We start from the raw sequence: 16,388 nt of genomic DNA, 5'->3' as shown, positions 1-16,388 counted from the left end.
TTATGGACATCTCCTACCCTCCTCTGTGCAGCAGCCTTCTCAAGAGAGCTGGGGACAGGTTTCCTCCCCTGCAGCTCCCCCCAGCTGGCTCTGGAGCAGCAGAACAGGGGTTAGCTCAGTCCACACTCACAGCATTAGCAGCTGTGGTGCAGCAGGGGCTCATCTCCAGCTCCCCCACTCCTCTCAGGCCTCACTCCCCTCACCTGCTGCTCACCACACACCTCCCTTCCCTGCCCTTTAACCACTCCTCACAAGGCCACTGCCAGCTCCTCCAGCTTCCTCACTGCTCCTCACACCACTCTCCTCTCCCCTGCCTCTGGATGGCTCCTGCTGCCATCTCCAGCTGCCTCTCCACACTTCTGCCTGGCCACAGCCAACAGGCACAGCCTGACTTGCCCATGGACACCAGCAGCAGCTCCTACCCTTGAGAGGGGCCCTGTCCCCCCAGCAGATCCACCTGGAACAGGCATCATGGGGAGCTTCCCAAACAGAGTGACCCCAAGAGCACTGCCAGAGCCAAGGGCCCCTTCTGCAGCAGCTGCAAGGTTCCCAGGCACTGCCACCAGCCATCAGGAAAGCTCTTTGCTCTCAGCCACAGAAGCTGAGCTGCCTGCTGCTCTCACCACTGCTCCCAGCCCATCTTCCCCTCCCCTCTGGCACCCCCCCCAGGACACCCCCAGGACTCACACAGGACACTGGGGCAGCACACACCTGCTCTCTGCAGGGCTTCCAGAAACAGCAGGCACCAGGCAGCATGAAGCTGCCACTCTGCTGTGGAAGCAGCACCCACTGACACCTCCATTCAGGGACAGGCTCACTTCTGACCCAGCCCACTGACCCCCAGGGGATTAGCACCACAATCACAGCTCCAGGGACTCAGCCCAGCCACAATGAGGGACCAGCAAACACTTGCTCACCACCATCAGCTGATGGCCCTGGGCAGCTCAAAACAACCCAGAAAGAGAAATGATGGGGCAGCAGCTGGCTAAAGCCACTGGGATTAGGGAGGCTCAGAGGGGGCTCAAAACCAGCCTGGCCCAGCAAACCAGCTAAGCCAGCAAAAGCCCAGCTCCAGCCCTCAGCTCTCCTCACCAAACATGGGCAGCCAGCTGCTGGGGCCCAGCACCCCAGGAAGGGCCACAGAGACTCAGGCTGCAACGGACAGGGGTAAGGCCAGAGGCAGAGAGCAGCCACCTGCAGACAGCCCTGGCCATGGACAGGCACCATAACCTCTCACCTGCACACAGACCTCCTCCTGCTTTCCATTGCCCTGGCCACAGCATCTCCCTCCTGGGGACTGGGTAACAGAGACATCCACAGATCCCTTGGCTACATTTCCCCCCAGGAGACATGGGAACAGACCATGGGGCCAGAGTAGCTACAGAATCACCCGAAGAGAAGGATCACCCACCTCCCTCCTGAGTACCCACGTCAACTCCCCCTTCTGCAAGGCTTGGATCCTGGATTTCCATGTCCCAAGACACACTGACAGGATGGTCCCCCCCAACAGTCACAGACTGACCTGTTCACCACAGTGACGTGTCTCTGCATGGGGATCTCTTTGGGTGGTCCACTCCCAGCGGCTGGGGGCAAGGCAGAGCGTGCACTCTCCACGCCGGGTTTCACCACGCCGTAGGGCAAGCCCCTGCCTCGCGGCTGGCGAGGGACCGGCCGCCTGCTGCCTTCTTCCGACATGCTCAAGGGCCTGGGCTGGCGCAGAGTTCCTTTGGGCTTCCCTAGAGAGTTGGCAGATGCAGCTGTGAGCAGAGCTCCTCTCCAGCCAAGCCAAGCAGGCCTCAGGCTCGGCAGGTAGCTCCCTCCTGGGAGTGCACACTCGAACAAAAGGCAGTTGAGAAGGATGCTGTCAGCCACAGCCGTAGCCCTCTCTGACACAGCACTGTGGCTCACACCCAGGGCTACACAAACCACAGCCTCCACCACACTGTTGCAGCAGGCAGAGAGACAGAAGACCCATCTCCCCTTACCCTCTTGGCAAAGCTGTGCACCTAGGAGGTCCCACAACAGGTCATGTCCCAGTTGGAACCCATGGTCAGGCTGCCCTTCACCACCCAACAGTAGCAGTAGTTCCCACAAGAGGTGTAGCACATGCAGCCTAACTCCACCTCGTTGGCCACCTCCTGCATCACTGTCCAAAGGGTTTCTTCTTCTCCTCTACCCTGACCTGCAAGTGTCTTCCAAACTCCCAACTACACAGTGGAGGTTGCTAAGTTAACACCTGCAGAGGAACACACCACATGGCCTTCAGGCTACAGGGAGAGAACCAAGCTCTTGGTCACTCCCCTGTACCACACCAATTTTCCAGTGGGCTCAAGTAATTCTGAGGGCTGACAGTGAACCAATTTGCCTTTCAAAACCATTGCTGTTTATATTTTGTTCTTACACCTTTCACCTTGAGATTTACTTTCCTAAATTCCATGTAAGTGATTTCAGACACTTTGCTCCAACTTCTCAGCATCATTTTGGGAAACACCAACTGGGATATGAGTCACCAGTTCAGCTTCCCAGCTAGGGAGTAGATCGTTGGGCTGGTCACAGGAGAGCAAGAAGCAGCAAACCCTTTGTTACAGACAAGAACAGGGGAAAACAAACAAACTAGGAGACTCACTGCTGCTCAAGCTGCAAACTCACAAGCAGATGGGCCTTGCCTGGGCCTGATCCTGAGGTACCCCACTGACAATGACAAAACAACAAAGGAAATGACACAACACAAAGGAAAAATGAGCCACACGCTCTGGGAATGTGCTGCTGCAGCAGTTTAAACAAAAAGGCACAGGGGTACAAAAAAGCAGCCCCTGGATATCATTACTGTGGCACCAAGGCACATGCATGAGCAACAGGAGCTGCTGCAACATCCCCAGATGATGCTTCAGGAGCTTACTCTCATTGTAAGGGCATGGCTCATCCCTGTGCCAAGCCCAGCCTCAGAGACTGAGCAGGCTCATTGCCACACTTCTCACCCACAGCTCAAACATGTTTCTCACAGAAGCATGGGTAGCTGGAGGTGAAGCCAAGGTGCTCTTTTACCAGGATCATTCACATCTCATGTCTGTGCTTGGGAAGGGGCTCCTCCCTGACCATGGCTTGCAAGCATGAGCACTGCCTGCTCCCAGCAACTCCTCACCAGGATCATGCAGCTCGTGGCCAGGGGTGACACAGCCTGATGGCCAAGACTCCTGCTCCAGCAGCTGCACAGCTCTTCCACCAAGGCAGACCCTCCTGCTGCCTGGGGGCTTACCTGCTAATGCAACTGGAGAGGTGTTCTTCAGCCTCATCTGGCAGTTCACCTGCCGTCCCATTTTCCTCTTGGAGCTCCTCTGCCGGGCCACCAGCTGGGCAATCTGCATAGTCTCACTGCAAGCAACAGCATGGCAGATGACCTTGGTGGAGGAAGAGGACAGAGAGGAAAGCAGCCTGTCAGGCCCAAGCTCATCCACAGCTCTCAGAAGGACTTCCAACTGTTTCCATGCCTGTAACTCTCCTTTTGCAGCCTAACTCCAGAGTCAGCAAAGCAGACAGCCAAGTCCACCAGAGCCCCTCCATCACCTTCCCACATTAGGCTGGGCCCTGCCAGGGAACAGCCTGGATTCTCACTCCCATCCTACAGCCTGACCACCTCCCTTCACAACCCTAAGAAGCCATGGGTTTCCAGCTTGCTCTTGCTCCTCCTGCCAAGACTTGCCACTCACTGAACAGGTGCAGAAACCCTGCTCCAGTAATCCCCCTGCATGTCAGGCAGGCACTTTGCCACTCAAAGGAGATAGGACCCAAACTTTTGGACCATTCAACTGCTAACAAATGGACAGGTACTCCCCCAAGGCTCCACAGGGACACAGCCAGCCACCCCAAAAACCCTCAGTGAAACACAAGAGTCTTGTGGTCTCAGAGGCTCTCTCCATTGGTCTCAGCCATGCTTTGTGACAGTGGTACAGATGAGAAAGGGGTCCTTGCACAGCACCACTACCCTCATATCCATGGCCCCCAACAAGCACAAGAGCTGACAGCTCAGAGCAGGAAAAGCTCAGGGATTTGGCCAACACCTCTGAAATTTAGCCAACAGCAGCTTCAGGAAGGACCTCTTCTCACAAGACAGGGAAGGCAACCAAAGCAGAACAACTTGAGTGCCAAGACAAAGAAGAAGCAAGTGATTGCTAAGCAACAACAGCTTGCTCCAGAGCTCTCCTCAGCCTCCCAGGCTGACACAAACAGCCCAGGGAAATATGGGCAGAGCATGAACAACACTAGGAACAAGGCAGTGCTCTTGGCCTACAGCAGTGCAGCCCAGATCATCCTTCCCACCCTCTTCCTCCTTCACTGCACAGTCAGCACCTGCACCCAGCTGGCTCAATCAACAGCCACTGGAAGATGGTCTTCTTCTGAGGGACAGCTCTGCCATCCAGGGAGCTCCTGCTTATGAATCTGACAGTGTACCCACTGCAGAGTCAACACCTACACACAAAGTGTACCAGCAGGGCTCACCACTGCTGTGGTTGAAGGTAAGGGATCAGAGAAAAGTTGAGGCTGGAAGACACATCCTAGAGGCCATCTCACACAGCATCTCTGCTCTGAGCAGCATCAACTAGACCTCAGTGTTCAGGATGTTGCCCAGGTGGGGGCAGAACATCACCAAGGATAAAGACTTCTCACCTTTGTGTCCACCACAATCCCCAGGAATTTCTCCGAGAAGCTACTTTCCAAGACTGCACTCTTCCCCAGGTGCAGCAACTGGCATTTCCCTCCACTGAACTACACAGCACTCCTGTTGCTCTATCTCTCCAGCTTGTTCAGGTCTCTGACTGGCAGCACATCCATCTGGTCTATCACTCCCTCCTATCACCTATAAACCTGCTGAGGATGACCTCTGTCCCGTCATACAGGCCACCCATGAACATGTTAGATAGCATTTCCCCAGCATCAGCAGCCTCTGGGGCATACCCACTGGTGAATAGTTTCCTGATGGGTTTTGAGACACCTTTTCTGGGACAGGCTGCCAGAAACCTTACCAGAATTCAGACAAACTAGACCCAATACTCTCCTCTCACCCAGCTCACCATTTATCTCATTTGCAGGGGTACCATTCTGGCCACACATGATTTTCTCTTGACAAAGCCACACTGGCTGCTCCTATTTCCCTTCTTGCCTTTCACACGTGTGCAATAGCTTTCCAGACTCAGCTGCCTACTGTGCACCCAAAGAAAGTGCTTTTCATGATGGAATTGAGCAGGCAACTTGTTCATCCATGTGGGCCTCCTGCAGCCCTACCTTTAAAACAGTCACTTAAGTAAGAGAGAAACTCTGTCACACAGTGGACTGCACCAGACTGAGTCTTAACTCATCTTAAGCAAAAGGTGAACCTGAAATCCCTGCCACTTCACCCTTTCAGAGGGATCTGTGCAACAACCTGTGTTTGAGCATGGACTTGAGAAGGCTTCAGTGAAATGCAGCACACCCAAGGGCCTTAGCTTTCCATCTGCTCTGTGTTCTCTCTCCCAAGCTTTTCTGTTGTTCCTGTGTTTTCTCCTGCTGCCTGCAGAGTTAACCAGGTGCTTTAAGGACTCTCTTCAGAAGCATGCTCTCAGAACTGGCAGTGCTCTGGGAGCTGTGCTGGAGGCGATGGCACTGTCTTGGCTTTCACATTGTTGAACTCACCAACAATACATGTAATTTTCTCTTAAGGCTATGCATACTTGCTCAAGCAGTCTTTTTACCCCTCCCAGGTTGCCTCTACCTGCTCCCACCTCATGCACACTTCCATTTTATGGTTGAATTTTGACAGAAGTTCCCTGTTCATCCATGTCTGTCTCCTGCCAGCTTTAGGGTTTCTTGCCCCTGATTATTGGGATGGACCACTCCTGAGAATGGAAGGGCTGTCCTTGAAAACCCACTACCTCTCCTGGACCCCTCTTCTCTCCAGGATTGTATCTCATGAAAGTTTTCCAAGCACATTCCAGAACAGGCCACAGCCTGATCTCCTGAAGTCCTGGTCTCTTGATCCTGCTGAATGCTTTATTCCCCTCCTTTCAGGCTCTTCAACACCAGCTCATAGTCACTGCACCCAGGGATGTTCCCAGCTTTCACATTCCCAACCAGTTCTTCCTTATTTGTAAGCCAGGTCCACCAAAGCATCTCGTCTATCAGCTCATCACTTGTCTCAAGAAGCTGTCATCAGCACAGCCCAGCAATGTTCTGGATTACCCATGCTTGGCTGTCAGATCACTCCAGCAGACAAGGCAGAGGCTCAAGCCCTCTGTGAGGACCAGGGCCTGCAAATGTGAGGCTTATTCCAGTTGTTGGAAGAGATCACCTGCTTTATCTGCCCCTTCTTCCCAACGAGGGCATTGGTACCAGATCCACCCTAACCTCCCCCATACGCTGGTGCCTCTGCTGCCCACAAGCCATCAGCTCTTGCTGCATCCTCAGCCATCCAAGGCAGAGCTCTGAGCACCCCCACTGCTTTCACATTTGGAGGTGCTCACACAAACTCCCCCTCCTCACTATCCCAGCCCATCACTCCTCAGCAGCCTGTGTCCATCCATGGCAGCACAACAACACTCTCCATGACCCAACCAGATCACAGCCCTGAAGGGCAATGCAGACCTCCAGCTTCTCCTGGTTGTGCCCCACGCTGTGGGCAGTTGTGTACAGGCACTTTGAGATGTGCCCAGCTCTGCCAACTGCCAGAGATGGGTACAGAATAGACACCTGATCAGGTTGGAAAGGACCTTCAAGATCATTGAGTCCAACCTATCACCCATCACCATCTAATCAACCAAACCATGGCACCAAGTGCCTCATCCAGGCTCTTCCTAAACACCTCCAGTGATGGTGACTCCACCACCTCCCCAAGCAGCACATTCCAATAGCCAATCACTCTTTCTATGAAGAACTTCTTCCTAACATCCAGCCTAAACCTCCCCTGGCACAGCTTGAGATTGGGTCCTCTTGTTCTGTTGGTGACAAGCACCTGTTGCAGGTGCACAGCATTTCAGAGTGTGAGTCCCCTTGCTGTGTTCTCTGTAACTTAATCCTCATCCTGGCTACAAACTGAAGAACACACCTACCACATGAAGGAACAGATGTCAGCCTTCATCTTGCCTGTATTCAAGGAGGCTAAATTAGCATTTAGCAGTAAGAGGAACAGAGGAATACTTTTATCATTGCTTTTCCAACACCACCAGTCTATTCAGCATCAGTTACCCAGGCAATATGCACCTCACACAAATCCTTTGATTTAAGGAGCATGGGCTGAAGGTTGAACCTGATCATCTTAGAGGTCTTTTACAACCTTAATGATCCTAGGATTCTCTGTAGCACTTTAAGATCAATTTGTGTCATTCACTGCCCACTTTAGAGGATTGCTTGTTGAATAAATGTTTTGTGGTGTGTTCTGCACAGCTGCCCCAGCAGTAATGGAAATCCTTTCAGCAAGACTACCTAGCCTACAGCCAGGATCAGCTGCTAGCAGATCTCTGTGAGAGTGCATCATGCTTTCCTGCCCCACCATCCCCCAAAAGAATGAAAGGGAGAGGCAAGGGTCTTGGCAGCCTCTTTGGAGGACAGAGCCAGGAAGAGAGACTGCTGGACTGCCTGCTCTTACAGCAGGCTTGCTGTGGACTGTCTGACCTTATAATGGAGCTCAAACATTCTGGAGAGACACGAACAAAGACCAAAACATTACTCTGAAGTACTGACCAGGTCCTGCATGAGGAAAGCAGGGGAAGTCCCAGCTAGTCACTAGTCCATGCCAGTGTGTAACCACACTTGCCATCATCTGCTCAATGTCTGCCCAGCAGCAACATGAGGATCATAAAAGTGCAATGTGGGCTCAGTTTTTGCATCTCTCCTGCTTCCCAAAGTGTTTGCAGGGTGCTTCCCTCACTTACCTCAGTCATGGAGAGCACAGTTGGCACTTCTAAACCCAAGTGAGTCTTGCTCTACTACCTGAAGACTTCTGTTTAGTAGCTTTCTCCTTTTCCAGCTCCCAAAGTCACATGTCACTCTTTGCTTACAAGCTGTCACAGAGAAGGCACCACCTCCACTACTATCCAGGAGGCCACAAGCCTCTCAGCGCATTAGAGGATAAGTGAGGCTCTCAAGGGAATGGGAGGATACCAGATTACACCCTGCAAGGCCCTAGTTAGAAACACATTGGCTACCTGCCAGAGACACCATAAGGAAGCACCATAAATGTTCCCTTCTTGGAGCAGGTGAAAAAGAACCTTGAACTTGGGTGTCTGCTGCAAATGCTGAGCTGTGAAAATGAAGCAAGGGAACCTCTGGCTTAAAACCAGCCACATTTCCACACATCAACACAAAACTCTTTACAGCTGACCAGGGAGGACCTAGTTCCGAGTTCCCAGGTGCCCAAGCAATGCAGCTGAGCCAATGAGGAAGCTCAGCCTTCAGTGCTGTCCCTCCAGACCTGCTGCTGCAGCCACACATTGTGACAAAGATCTGCCACCTTTCCCTCTCCTACAGTCTAGGCTTCAGGAATTGAGACATGGTTTCAACAAGATGCTTCAAGCCCTCTACTCAAACAGATCATCTACAAGTCATGCAAGCTACAACAGCCACCAAGAGAATGCCTTCTGACTCAAAATCCAGGAGCTCCACACTACAGGCCAAGGAAGCTCGTGGTCCTGGCAAACTGCTTGCAATCTGGCAGCCATCAGGAAGCAGCAAGGCCAAGGGATACTCTCTGTGAAAACTCTCACACCAGGCCAACAGTCTTTGCTGAGCATGTGCTCCACCTCCTCCTTGATCCCTGAGCCAACTCCTTGTCCCTTGCAGCCTTGCTAAGCTGAGGTGGTGTTGCATCAGACTGCCCACATGCAGGGGCTCTTCCTCACCTTAGCAAGTCTTCACAGTCCTGCAGCTCATGACAGGCAAGAGTGCTGAGACTAAATCAACCACTGTCAGGCTACAAGCAATAGCACCCACAACAGCTCTGCAGCAGGAATGTGATGATGCTAAACCCCACCCTGAAGAGATGATCAAGACAAGCACACAAATCAAACTTCTTTAAAGTCTCAGGACAACCCACCAATACTCCCACCCCCCAGGCATCAGAAATGCTGGGAGAGAGGCCAGAGGTCTACAGCCGCACAAGCTCTTTCCACACAGAACCGAGGTTTCTGAGGAAACACTCCAGGACATTCTACCCTGGGCAAACACTGCTTCCTGGTCTACAGGCAAGAGGCACCTGGACACCTGGTCCATGCCACAGCTTCCACTTCTCCCAGCACTAGTGCACCACGTGTGCTACAGTACTCTCTTCTCAGGAATCCATGGCACAGACAAAGGTAAAGCCATGAACCACGCAGGCTTTGCAAACATGAGAGAAGCCACCGCTGAGCTGTGACTGATTCTTACCTCTCCCATTTTGTTCCCTTCCATCCTGACCACTCCTGGGATGCTTGCCAAGTAGGTTTCCAGTGTGCCATATCCTAGGTGCCTGAAGGGAATCCACTCACCGGTCAGGGATTTGTATTCACCCTGAAGCTCTGACAAAGGTACTCCGTTTTTGAAGGGATGGAGAACAGCTCGCAGTGTTTTTGCAATAAGTTCAGGGTCCTGCATCTTCACCTGATAAGAGAGAGAAAAAACAAAGAAGGGATTTTTACATACATGGGCTAAAAATATTGGGTTTAACTCCTCTACCTCCCGCCTCCAACAAGCAAGGATTCAGCGGCTCATCTTTGGAGACTTTTGATACTTCTGGGTTGTAGGGGTCTGCCAAGCATGGGGTGGCATGAAACCATGAAGTATGATGTCAAAAAGAAAACCAGCTGAAGGAGCACAGCAACCCTGGTCTCTGCCAGCTGTCCACATGGTTCAAAGAGAGGTGGGCCTGCCTGTGAACTGGCCCATGCCACTGTCCACAGGGCCAGGACCTCCAAGGGCAGCAGAGCAGGGACCTATTACCTCCTGACTTTGGCACCCAGTCGTCACCCCTCTCATGCCCCACAGAAGTTCACAGCCACTCCTCCCTCATGCAAACCTGCAACCCCACACCAGCGCCCCTGGGGTGCGCGCCAGCTCCGCCATGGAAGCCCCATGCACCCAGGCCATGCCGTGCCATGCCATGCTACGTCTTACCCACAGACACATGATGCCTTGACGCCACAGATGCCTCTTCAGAGAGAAAACCCAACAGAAGTGAAACCCATTCGCTGCAAGCCAGGGTCTGCAGACAGCAGGAGCACCAGAGAGGCAGGGCCAGCACCACCCCCCTCCTCAGGGGGTGACTGCCCCATTCAGAGTAACATGCGCCCACCACTGTGGCACGAGCAGCCTGCTGCTTCATCTCCAGCAGCACCTTGCCCGCTGCCACAGGCAGATGCTGCAGAAGACACCTGCCAGGAAGGGCTCCCACCTGGCAAGGCTGAGCAGCACAGGTGGTTTCAAAGCAAGTTGCCAGAGCTACCCAAAGCCTCCCGCTCCCCTCACAGCCCTGCACTCAGGGCTTCCTCCAGAGCTGGAGAGCCACACACGTGAAACACCAGGAGCTCCAGGCACAGCACAGCCAGGCAGACTCAGTGCTCCTGGGCAGGTATTCTGCTCTCAGGCACTCACTCACCCCAGGAACAGACTCTCCACGGAAACCTCACCACCATGACTGCTGACTGAAGCCAGACAGAGCTCTCGCACAACCCAGGAGCGAATCTGCTCTCAAAGCATGGGCTGCATGCAGGGGTGAGTCCTGACAAGCTCATGTGCTAGGAATGCTTCACCTTCACCCCACAGCTCATATCATAATATCACAGTTATCAGTCAGGGTTGGAAGGGACCACAAGGATCATCTACTTCCAAACCCCCTGCCACAGACCTCACACTAGATCAGGCTGACCAGAGCCTCATCTAGCCTGGGCTTAAACACCTCCAAGGCTGGGGCTTCAACCACCTCCCTGGACAACCCATTCCAAGGCTTCAGCACTCTCATGGCGAAGAACTTCCTACTAACAGACGGCCCCCTCACAGTCAGTGGCGTGGGAGAAGGCAGTCTCCACTCTCCTGAAGTCTCTCTAGCTCAAGGCACAGCAGGACAGTCCCTCACACCAAGGTGGGCAGCGGCTGTTTGCACACCTGCACAGTGCTCCCTCCTAACAGATGCAGCACCAGGCAGCTGCCTGCAACAGCAGCACCCCACATCAGGCTAGTCTGTGGTGCTCTCTGCAGAAGCAAACCTCCCCTCACTGGTTCCCTTTGCTTAGGGGACCTTGGGCAACACATCGAGGCAGGCAAATCCCAACCCTCTGCGCATTCCTGACACCACGACACATTTCCGTCTACACAGTGGCTCTTTCTCTACCTTCCTGCACCCAAGTTTACCATAGACCAACTTGGGTGCTGCACAAGCATACATAACATGAAGTCCTGTACTCCAACACTCCTTGAACAGCTTCACTTGACTAACCTGACTGTGTCTGTGTGTGTGTACACGTGGTTTACACACAGGCACACCCACATACCTACACCTCTACAGAGAGCCCTGCCCCACACACGTTTACACAGGCATGCCTCCCTCACCCAGCAACTCCTGTGCTTGGTGGTCCACCATATTTCACTGACTGCTCCTAGAACCTCTACCAAAGCTGATTTCACAGCAGGTCCTGCTCAGCCAGGGGCCGCAGAGATACTGTGTCCAGGAGGAATGCACATTGAACACATGCACTTGCACATCTCCAGCTGGCAAGGGGTGGTGGCCACACCGAGCTTCTGGATCCTTCTCTCACCCTTTTAGAGACTTAGCAGCTGGCGAACAGAGCAGTGTGGGCTCCATCCCCACCCCCCCCAAAGAGAGGAGGTGGTGGTTAACCTGCTAGAAGGCAAAGATCCAGGGAGTTCACATCTTCTTGGGAGCCACTCAGTATCACTCAGTATCATATGCTGGACAAATGTGTAAGTGGTTTAAAGTTTTAATTGTACAAAAGAAGCAAACATCCAAACATTCATTCAGAAGTACATTAAACAGCAATATGCAGTTTTGTCTGCAACTGTCTTCCAAGCCACATGTGTACAAGAGACCTGAAAAAGGCAACAAGAAGCATTTTGGGGCCTTTTTCTCTCCTCTTTCTTTTAGATAATACACCCAAATTTTAACTCTATAGCTCCTTAAAGTCTTCTTACCTCAAACACCTGCATTTAACTTCCTGCTCCAGTGAATCAATGCAATATCCATTTCTAGCTGGGCAAAGAGTGACAATAAAGAAAACTTATAATAACCTGGGCAGGCAGTATCAAAAGTTGATTCAGAAGAGGAAACCTCAATAGAAAAAGGAAGGGGGCAGGGGTGTGGGAGGACAAAGGACAATATCAAGCCACCTTCAGATAGCTCTGCAGCACACCAATACTAAAGGACTGAGTAGGATCAGAAACAGCAAACAATGATACCATAAAATACATCCTCCTATACTATACGACGGGGAGGACTATTCACTTAGTTTAACAAGCTGACAGATACGAGGGTACAGAGGTTAAACTGGAGGCAGTCTTCAACTCACACCTGCACGACACTCCCATTCCTACAGCGGGCAATAAAGCAGAGAGGACTCGCAGTGCAGCAGCGGTGGCAGCAAGTAATGCACTGAAAGCAGAAAGCGAAACAGCTCAGGAGTGGCTTCTGAAGCTTTTCCTAAAGTTCTTTTTCCCGGTTAGCTGCTGTGAAGTTGGGTCACTCGACAGGGAGGACATTCACCCAGCAGCTCACTGCCTGCAGAAGGGAGGACAGCCTGGTCAGAAACATAGCCCCAGGAACCTCCATCAGCGCACACCCTCCAAAGCAGTCTCCTCCGGCACGGGAAACGAAACTGTTTTCGCTATCAGTTAAGAGACGACCGGGCTCCGGCGGCAGCACGGTCTCCACGCTGCAGATTACTACTGAAGCTATTAACAAAATCAACGGAAGCGAGGACAGCTTTCCAGCCGAGAAAGGGCAGGCTCCCCTGACAGCCACACTTCTAAAAGACACACAGACAGCACCCTGCGGAACGCACGACGCAGTCACTAACCCGCTGAAGCCGGGACACTTGGTCACAACGCAGAAACAGAGAGCAGCAGCCTCCCGCTGAGTGGCAGCGCCTGGCCCTTCGCGCTGCCTCTCCCGCACAAGCCCGGGCGGGCTCCCGCCCGGCGGGGCTCCGCTACTTCCTTACCACCACCTCAACCCCGGCGCTTTCAGATACCGGCCAAAGCCTCTTCCCCTGCTGTCACTGCTGCCGCCGCCACGGGCCGGGCCGGGCCGCGCTGCTGCAAACGAACGGCGCAGCAACCCTACCCCGGCTCCGACTAAGCGGCCGCGCAGCCCCGCCCGCGCCCGAGTGACTCCAACTGCCCGCTCCGCCCGGCAGCGCCTGCTGCGCAAGCGCGCCCCCGCCCGCCGCCCGCCTAAGGGGGGCGCTACGCTGAGGCGGCGGCGGCCATCTTGGAGTGGTCCGCTGCTGCCTGTGGCGGAGCGGCGGCAGCCCCGTGGCTCTCCGCCGGTGTGGCCTCACTTTTCCGTGTGCCTTTCCTGTGCGGCCGGTGGCGCCATGGAATCATAGAATGGTTTGGGTTGGAAAGCACCTCCAAAGGTCATCTAGCCCAACCCCCCTGCAGTCAGCAGGGACATCATCCAGTGGACCAGGTTGCTGAGAGCCCTGTTGTAGAGACTGACCTGCAATATCCTCTCCAAGGATGGGGCCTCAACCACCTCCCTGGGCAGCCTGTTTCAATGAGCTTCATTCTAATGTCCAACCTAAATCTATTCTAATTTCAAGCCACTGCCCCTCACCCAGGCCTTTGTAAACAGCCCCTTGCCAGCCTTCTTGTAGAATCATGTAATTGTTTTGGTCAGAAAAGTCCTTTAAGATCACACCCAGTCCAAGCATTAACCTGATGGTTGGATTTGATGAACTTAAGAAGTTCCTTTTCAACCAAAACAATTCTGAAACTCTAACTCAAGACCAGTGCTGAACTATGTCCCTGGGCACTGCACCTCCACTGCATCCTTCAAACACCTCCAGGGGTGGTGGTTCAACCATTTCCCTGGGCAGTCCATTCCAGTGCTTGAGAACCCTTCCAGTCAAGAAGTTTCTTCTAATACCCAATCTAAACCTCGCCTGGTGCAACTTGAGGCCATTTCCTCTCATCCTGTCGCTTGTCACTGGGACAAGAGACCAACCCCCACCTGGCTCCAAACACCCTTCAGGAAGCTGTCAAACCATAGAGGCTGCCCTAAGCCTCCTCCCAGCTCCCTCAGCCCCGCCTCATACAACCTTCCATGGTCAGCAGTGTCCAGCGTCGGGACAAAGGGTAACAGACACAAACTGAAAGGCAGGAGGAGCCACTTAAGTGGTAAACTCCTCACTTTGAGGGTGCCAGAGCACTTAACAGGCTGCCCAGAGAGCTTGTGGAGTCTGGAGAAGAGAAGGCTGTGAGGTGACCTAATTGTGGCCTTCCAGTATCTGAAGGGAGCTACAAGAAGGCTGGGGAGGGACTGCTCAGGATCTCAGGTAGTGATAGGACTAGGGGGAATGGAATGAAGCTGGAGGTGGGGAGATTGAGGCTGGAGGTGAGAAGGAAGTGCTTCACCATGTGAGTGGTGAGGCCCTGGAATGGGTTGTCCAGGGAGGTGGTTGAGGCCCCAGCCCTGGAGGTGTTTAAGCCCAGGCTGGATGAGGCTCTGGCCAGCCTGATCTAGTGTGGGGTGTCCCTGCCCATGGCAGGGGGGTTGGATGTAGATGATCCTTGTGGTCCCTTCCAACCCTGACTGATTCTGTGATTCTCCATCTCTGGAGATGGGTGTGCTCCTGCATAATTTACCATGGGTGCGCCTGCCTTGGCAGGGGGATTGGACTAAACAACACTCCCTTCCAACCCATACCGTTCTGTGATTCTGTTGCTCTCCAGGCTCTTCACCACCTTTTTTGCCTTTGTCTGGACCAGCTCCCCTCACTTGTAGTGAGGGGCCCAAAACTGCACCCAGTATGAGGCATGGCCTTACCAGGGGCACGATCACTTCCCTACCCCAGTGGCCACACTATTGGTGGTCCAGACGAGGATGCTTTTGGCTTTCTTGGCCCACCTGAGCACATCACTGTCTCACGTTCAGCTGGCTGCCAACCAACACCCCCAGGTCTTTATTAGTCCTTTCTCTGGCACTCCTGTTACAAGGCAGCAGCTGAAGCCACCCTCTTGAGGGAGAGACCAAGGAATGACAGCTCAGTGCATCTCCTCTGCAGGGAATGCAGGTTAGGTCTTAAATGAACTCAATTGCTTCAACTTCTGAGTACTGAAAACACCGCTGACTTTAGTTCTATGGTTACAGCTGTCTGTTAACACCTGTACAAAAACATTACTTGGGTACACATCTCCTCGGGGCTGGGATGTGTTTGGGTATCACCTAGGCTTTGTCCTCACCACCTTGGGCCTGTGGCACCCTCTCAGCAGGGCTTCTCCTGCTCAGCATGCAGCTGCTGAGCTCCAGATGCCACATCTGCATGGGCACCTTAAGCAACGCACACTTGAAACCTTTACATCTGTGAGGCTGGGCTCTGGTTGTGCCCTCCAGCATCCCAAGCACATGGCAGAACTATACATAAGCAGGCTTTCTTATTGGTGTCCACACAGATGGTCACCAGCTGTGTGCCATCAGGACTCGTGAAGCTGGCTTCATTGCCTGCCACCAGCAATGGAGAGCCCCTCACCACCCTGACATCGAGGTGCCTGCCACCTAGCAGCTCACCTGCAGCAGCATTCCTTTCTCTGCAGATGTCATCCAGATTGAAGAGAACATGAGGTCAAGCTGCAAGATGGCAGGTTGATGGAGGGCTGCCAAAGGCAAGTCAGAGGCTGGTCCCACAGAGAGAGCCTGCAGGCACACGTGCCAGGGCAGAGGCAGAAATGCCGAGCCTCACCTAGGGTGTGCCTATGAAGGGTTCACAGTAATGACTGCCACCCATGACTTGGTGACAACCTTCTTTGGCCACAATCATGACAGCCTCCAAATAGTGCTTCCTGTCAGAGCCCAGTTCCTCATTTAGATGATCTACACACAGAGAGTCAAATGTTCAATACAAAGTTCATTCATCTGAGGCTGTCTGCCCTTACAAGGATTTTCCATTCAGTAGGGTGATGCAGCAATCAGAGTATACACAAACATTGCATTTTGCAGACTGCTGCATTTCCCATATTGTTGTGAATCTCATCACTGGCCTCTAGAACATGCTTACTGTCACAACACTGGCTGTGCCTAATTGCCAGGAAGGGTTATGTGGGTTGCAGCCAGCTCAAGCCTGAAGCTCTCTCTTTAAAGGTCCTTTGCTTGCTGTTGTTTTTGACACTTTTGGACTTGTTGTGATGAGCCACCTATACACTCCCTGTGCTGGTCT

At 53.2% G+C, this 16,388-nt stretch overlaps 1 protein-coding gene across 4 annotated transcripts in view; it reads right to left on the bottom strand.

The window, feature by feature from the left end:
- TDRD7 (tudor domain containing 7) overlaps positions 1–13,148 on the bottom strand; it is a 53,767-nt gene extending 40,619 nt beyond the window's left edge. The window contains exons 1-5 of one of the 4 annotated variants that reach the window (XM_054178884.1): positions 13,029–13,148; positions 10,117–10,204; positions 9,391–9,603; positions 3,257–3,398; positions 1,523–1,736 (exon numbers count right to left, since the gene is read on the bottom strand). In XM_054178884.1, the coding sequence (XP_054034859.1) occupies positions 1,523–1,736; positions 3,257–3,398; positions 9,391–9,603; positions 10,117–10,128 (581 nt within the window). In that variant the 5' untranslated portion in view covers positions 10,129–10,204; positions 13,029–13,148. Of the gene's footprint in view, positions 1–1,522; positions 1,737–3,256; positions 3,399–9,390; positions 9,604–10,116; positions 10,363–13,028 lie in introns of those variants that run through there. The other 3 variants (XM_054178886.1, XM_054178887.1, XM_054178885.1) reach the window with 3 other exon arrangements.
- Between the last annotated feature and the right edge of the window lie 3,240 nt (positions 13,149–16,388).

The sequence above is a fragment of the Dryobates pubescens genome, chromosome Z, assembly GCF_014839835.1.
Source record: "Dryobates pubescens isolate bDryPub1 chromosome Z, bDryPub1.pri, whole genome shotgun sequence".
Lineage (NCBI taxonomy): Eukaryota > Metazoa > Chordata > Aves > Piciformes > Picidae > Dryobates > Dryobates pubescens.
This window is presented reverse-complemented; position numbering and strand designations above follow the sequence as displayed.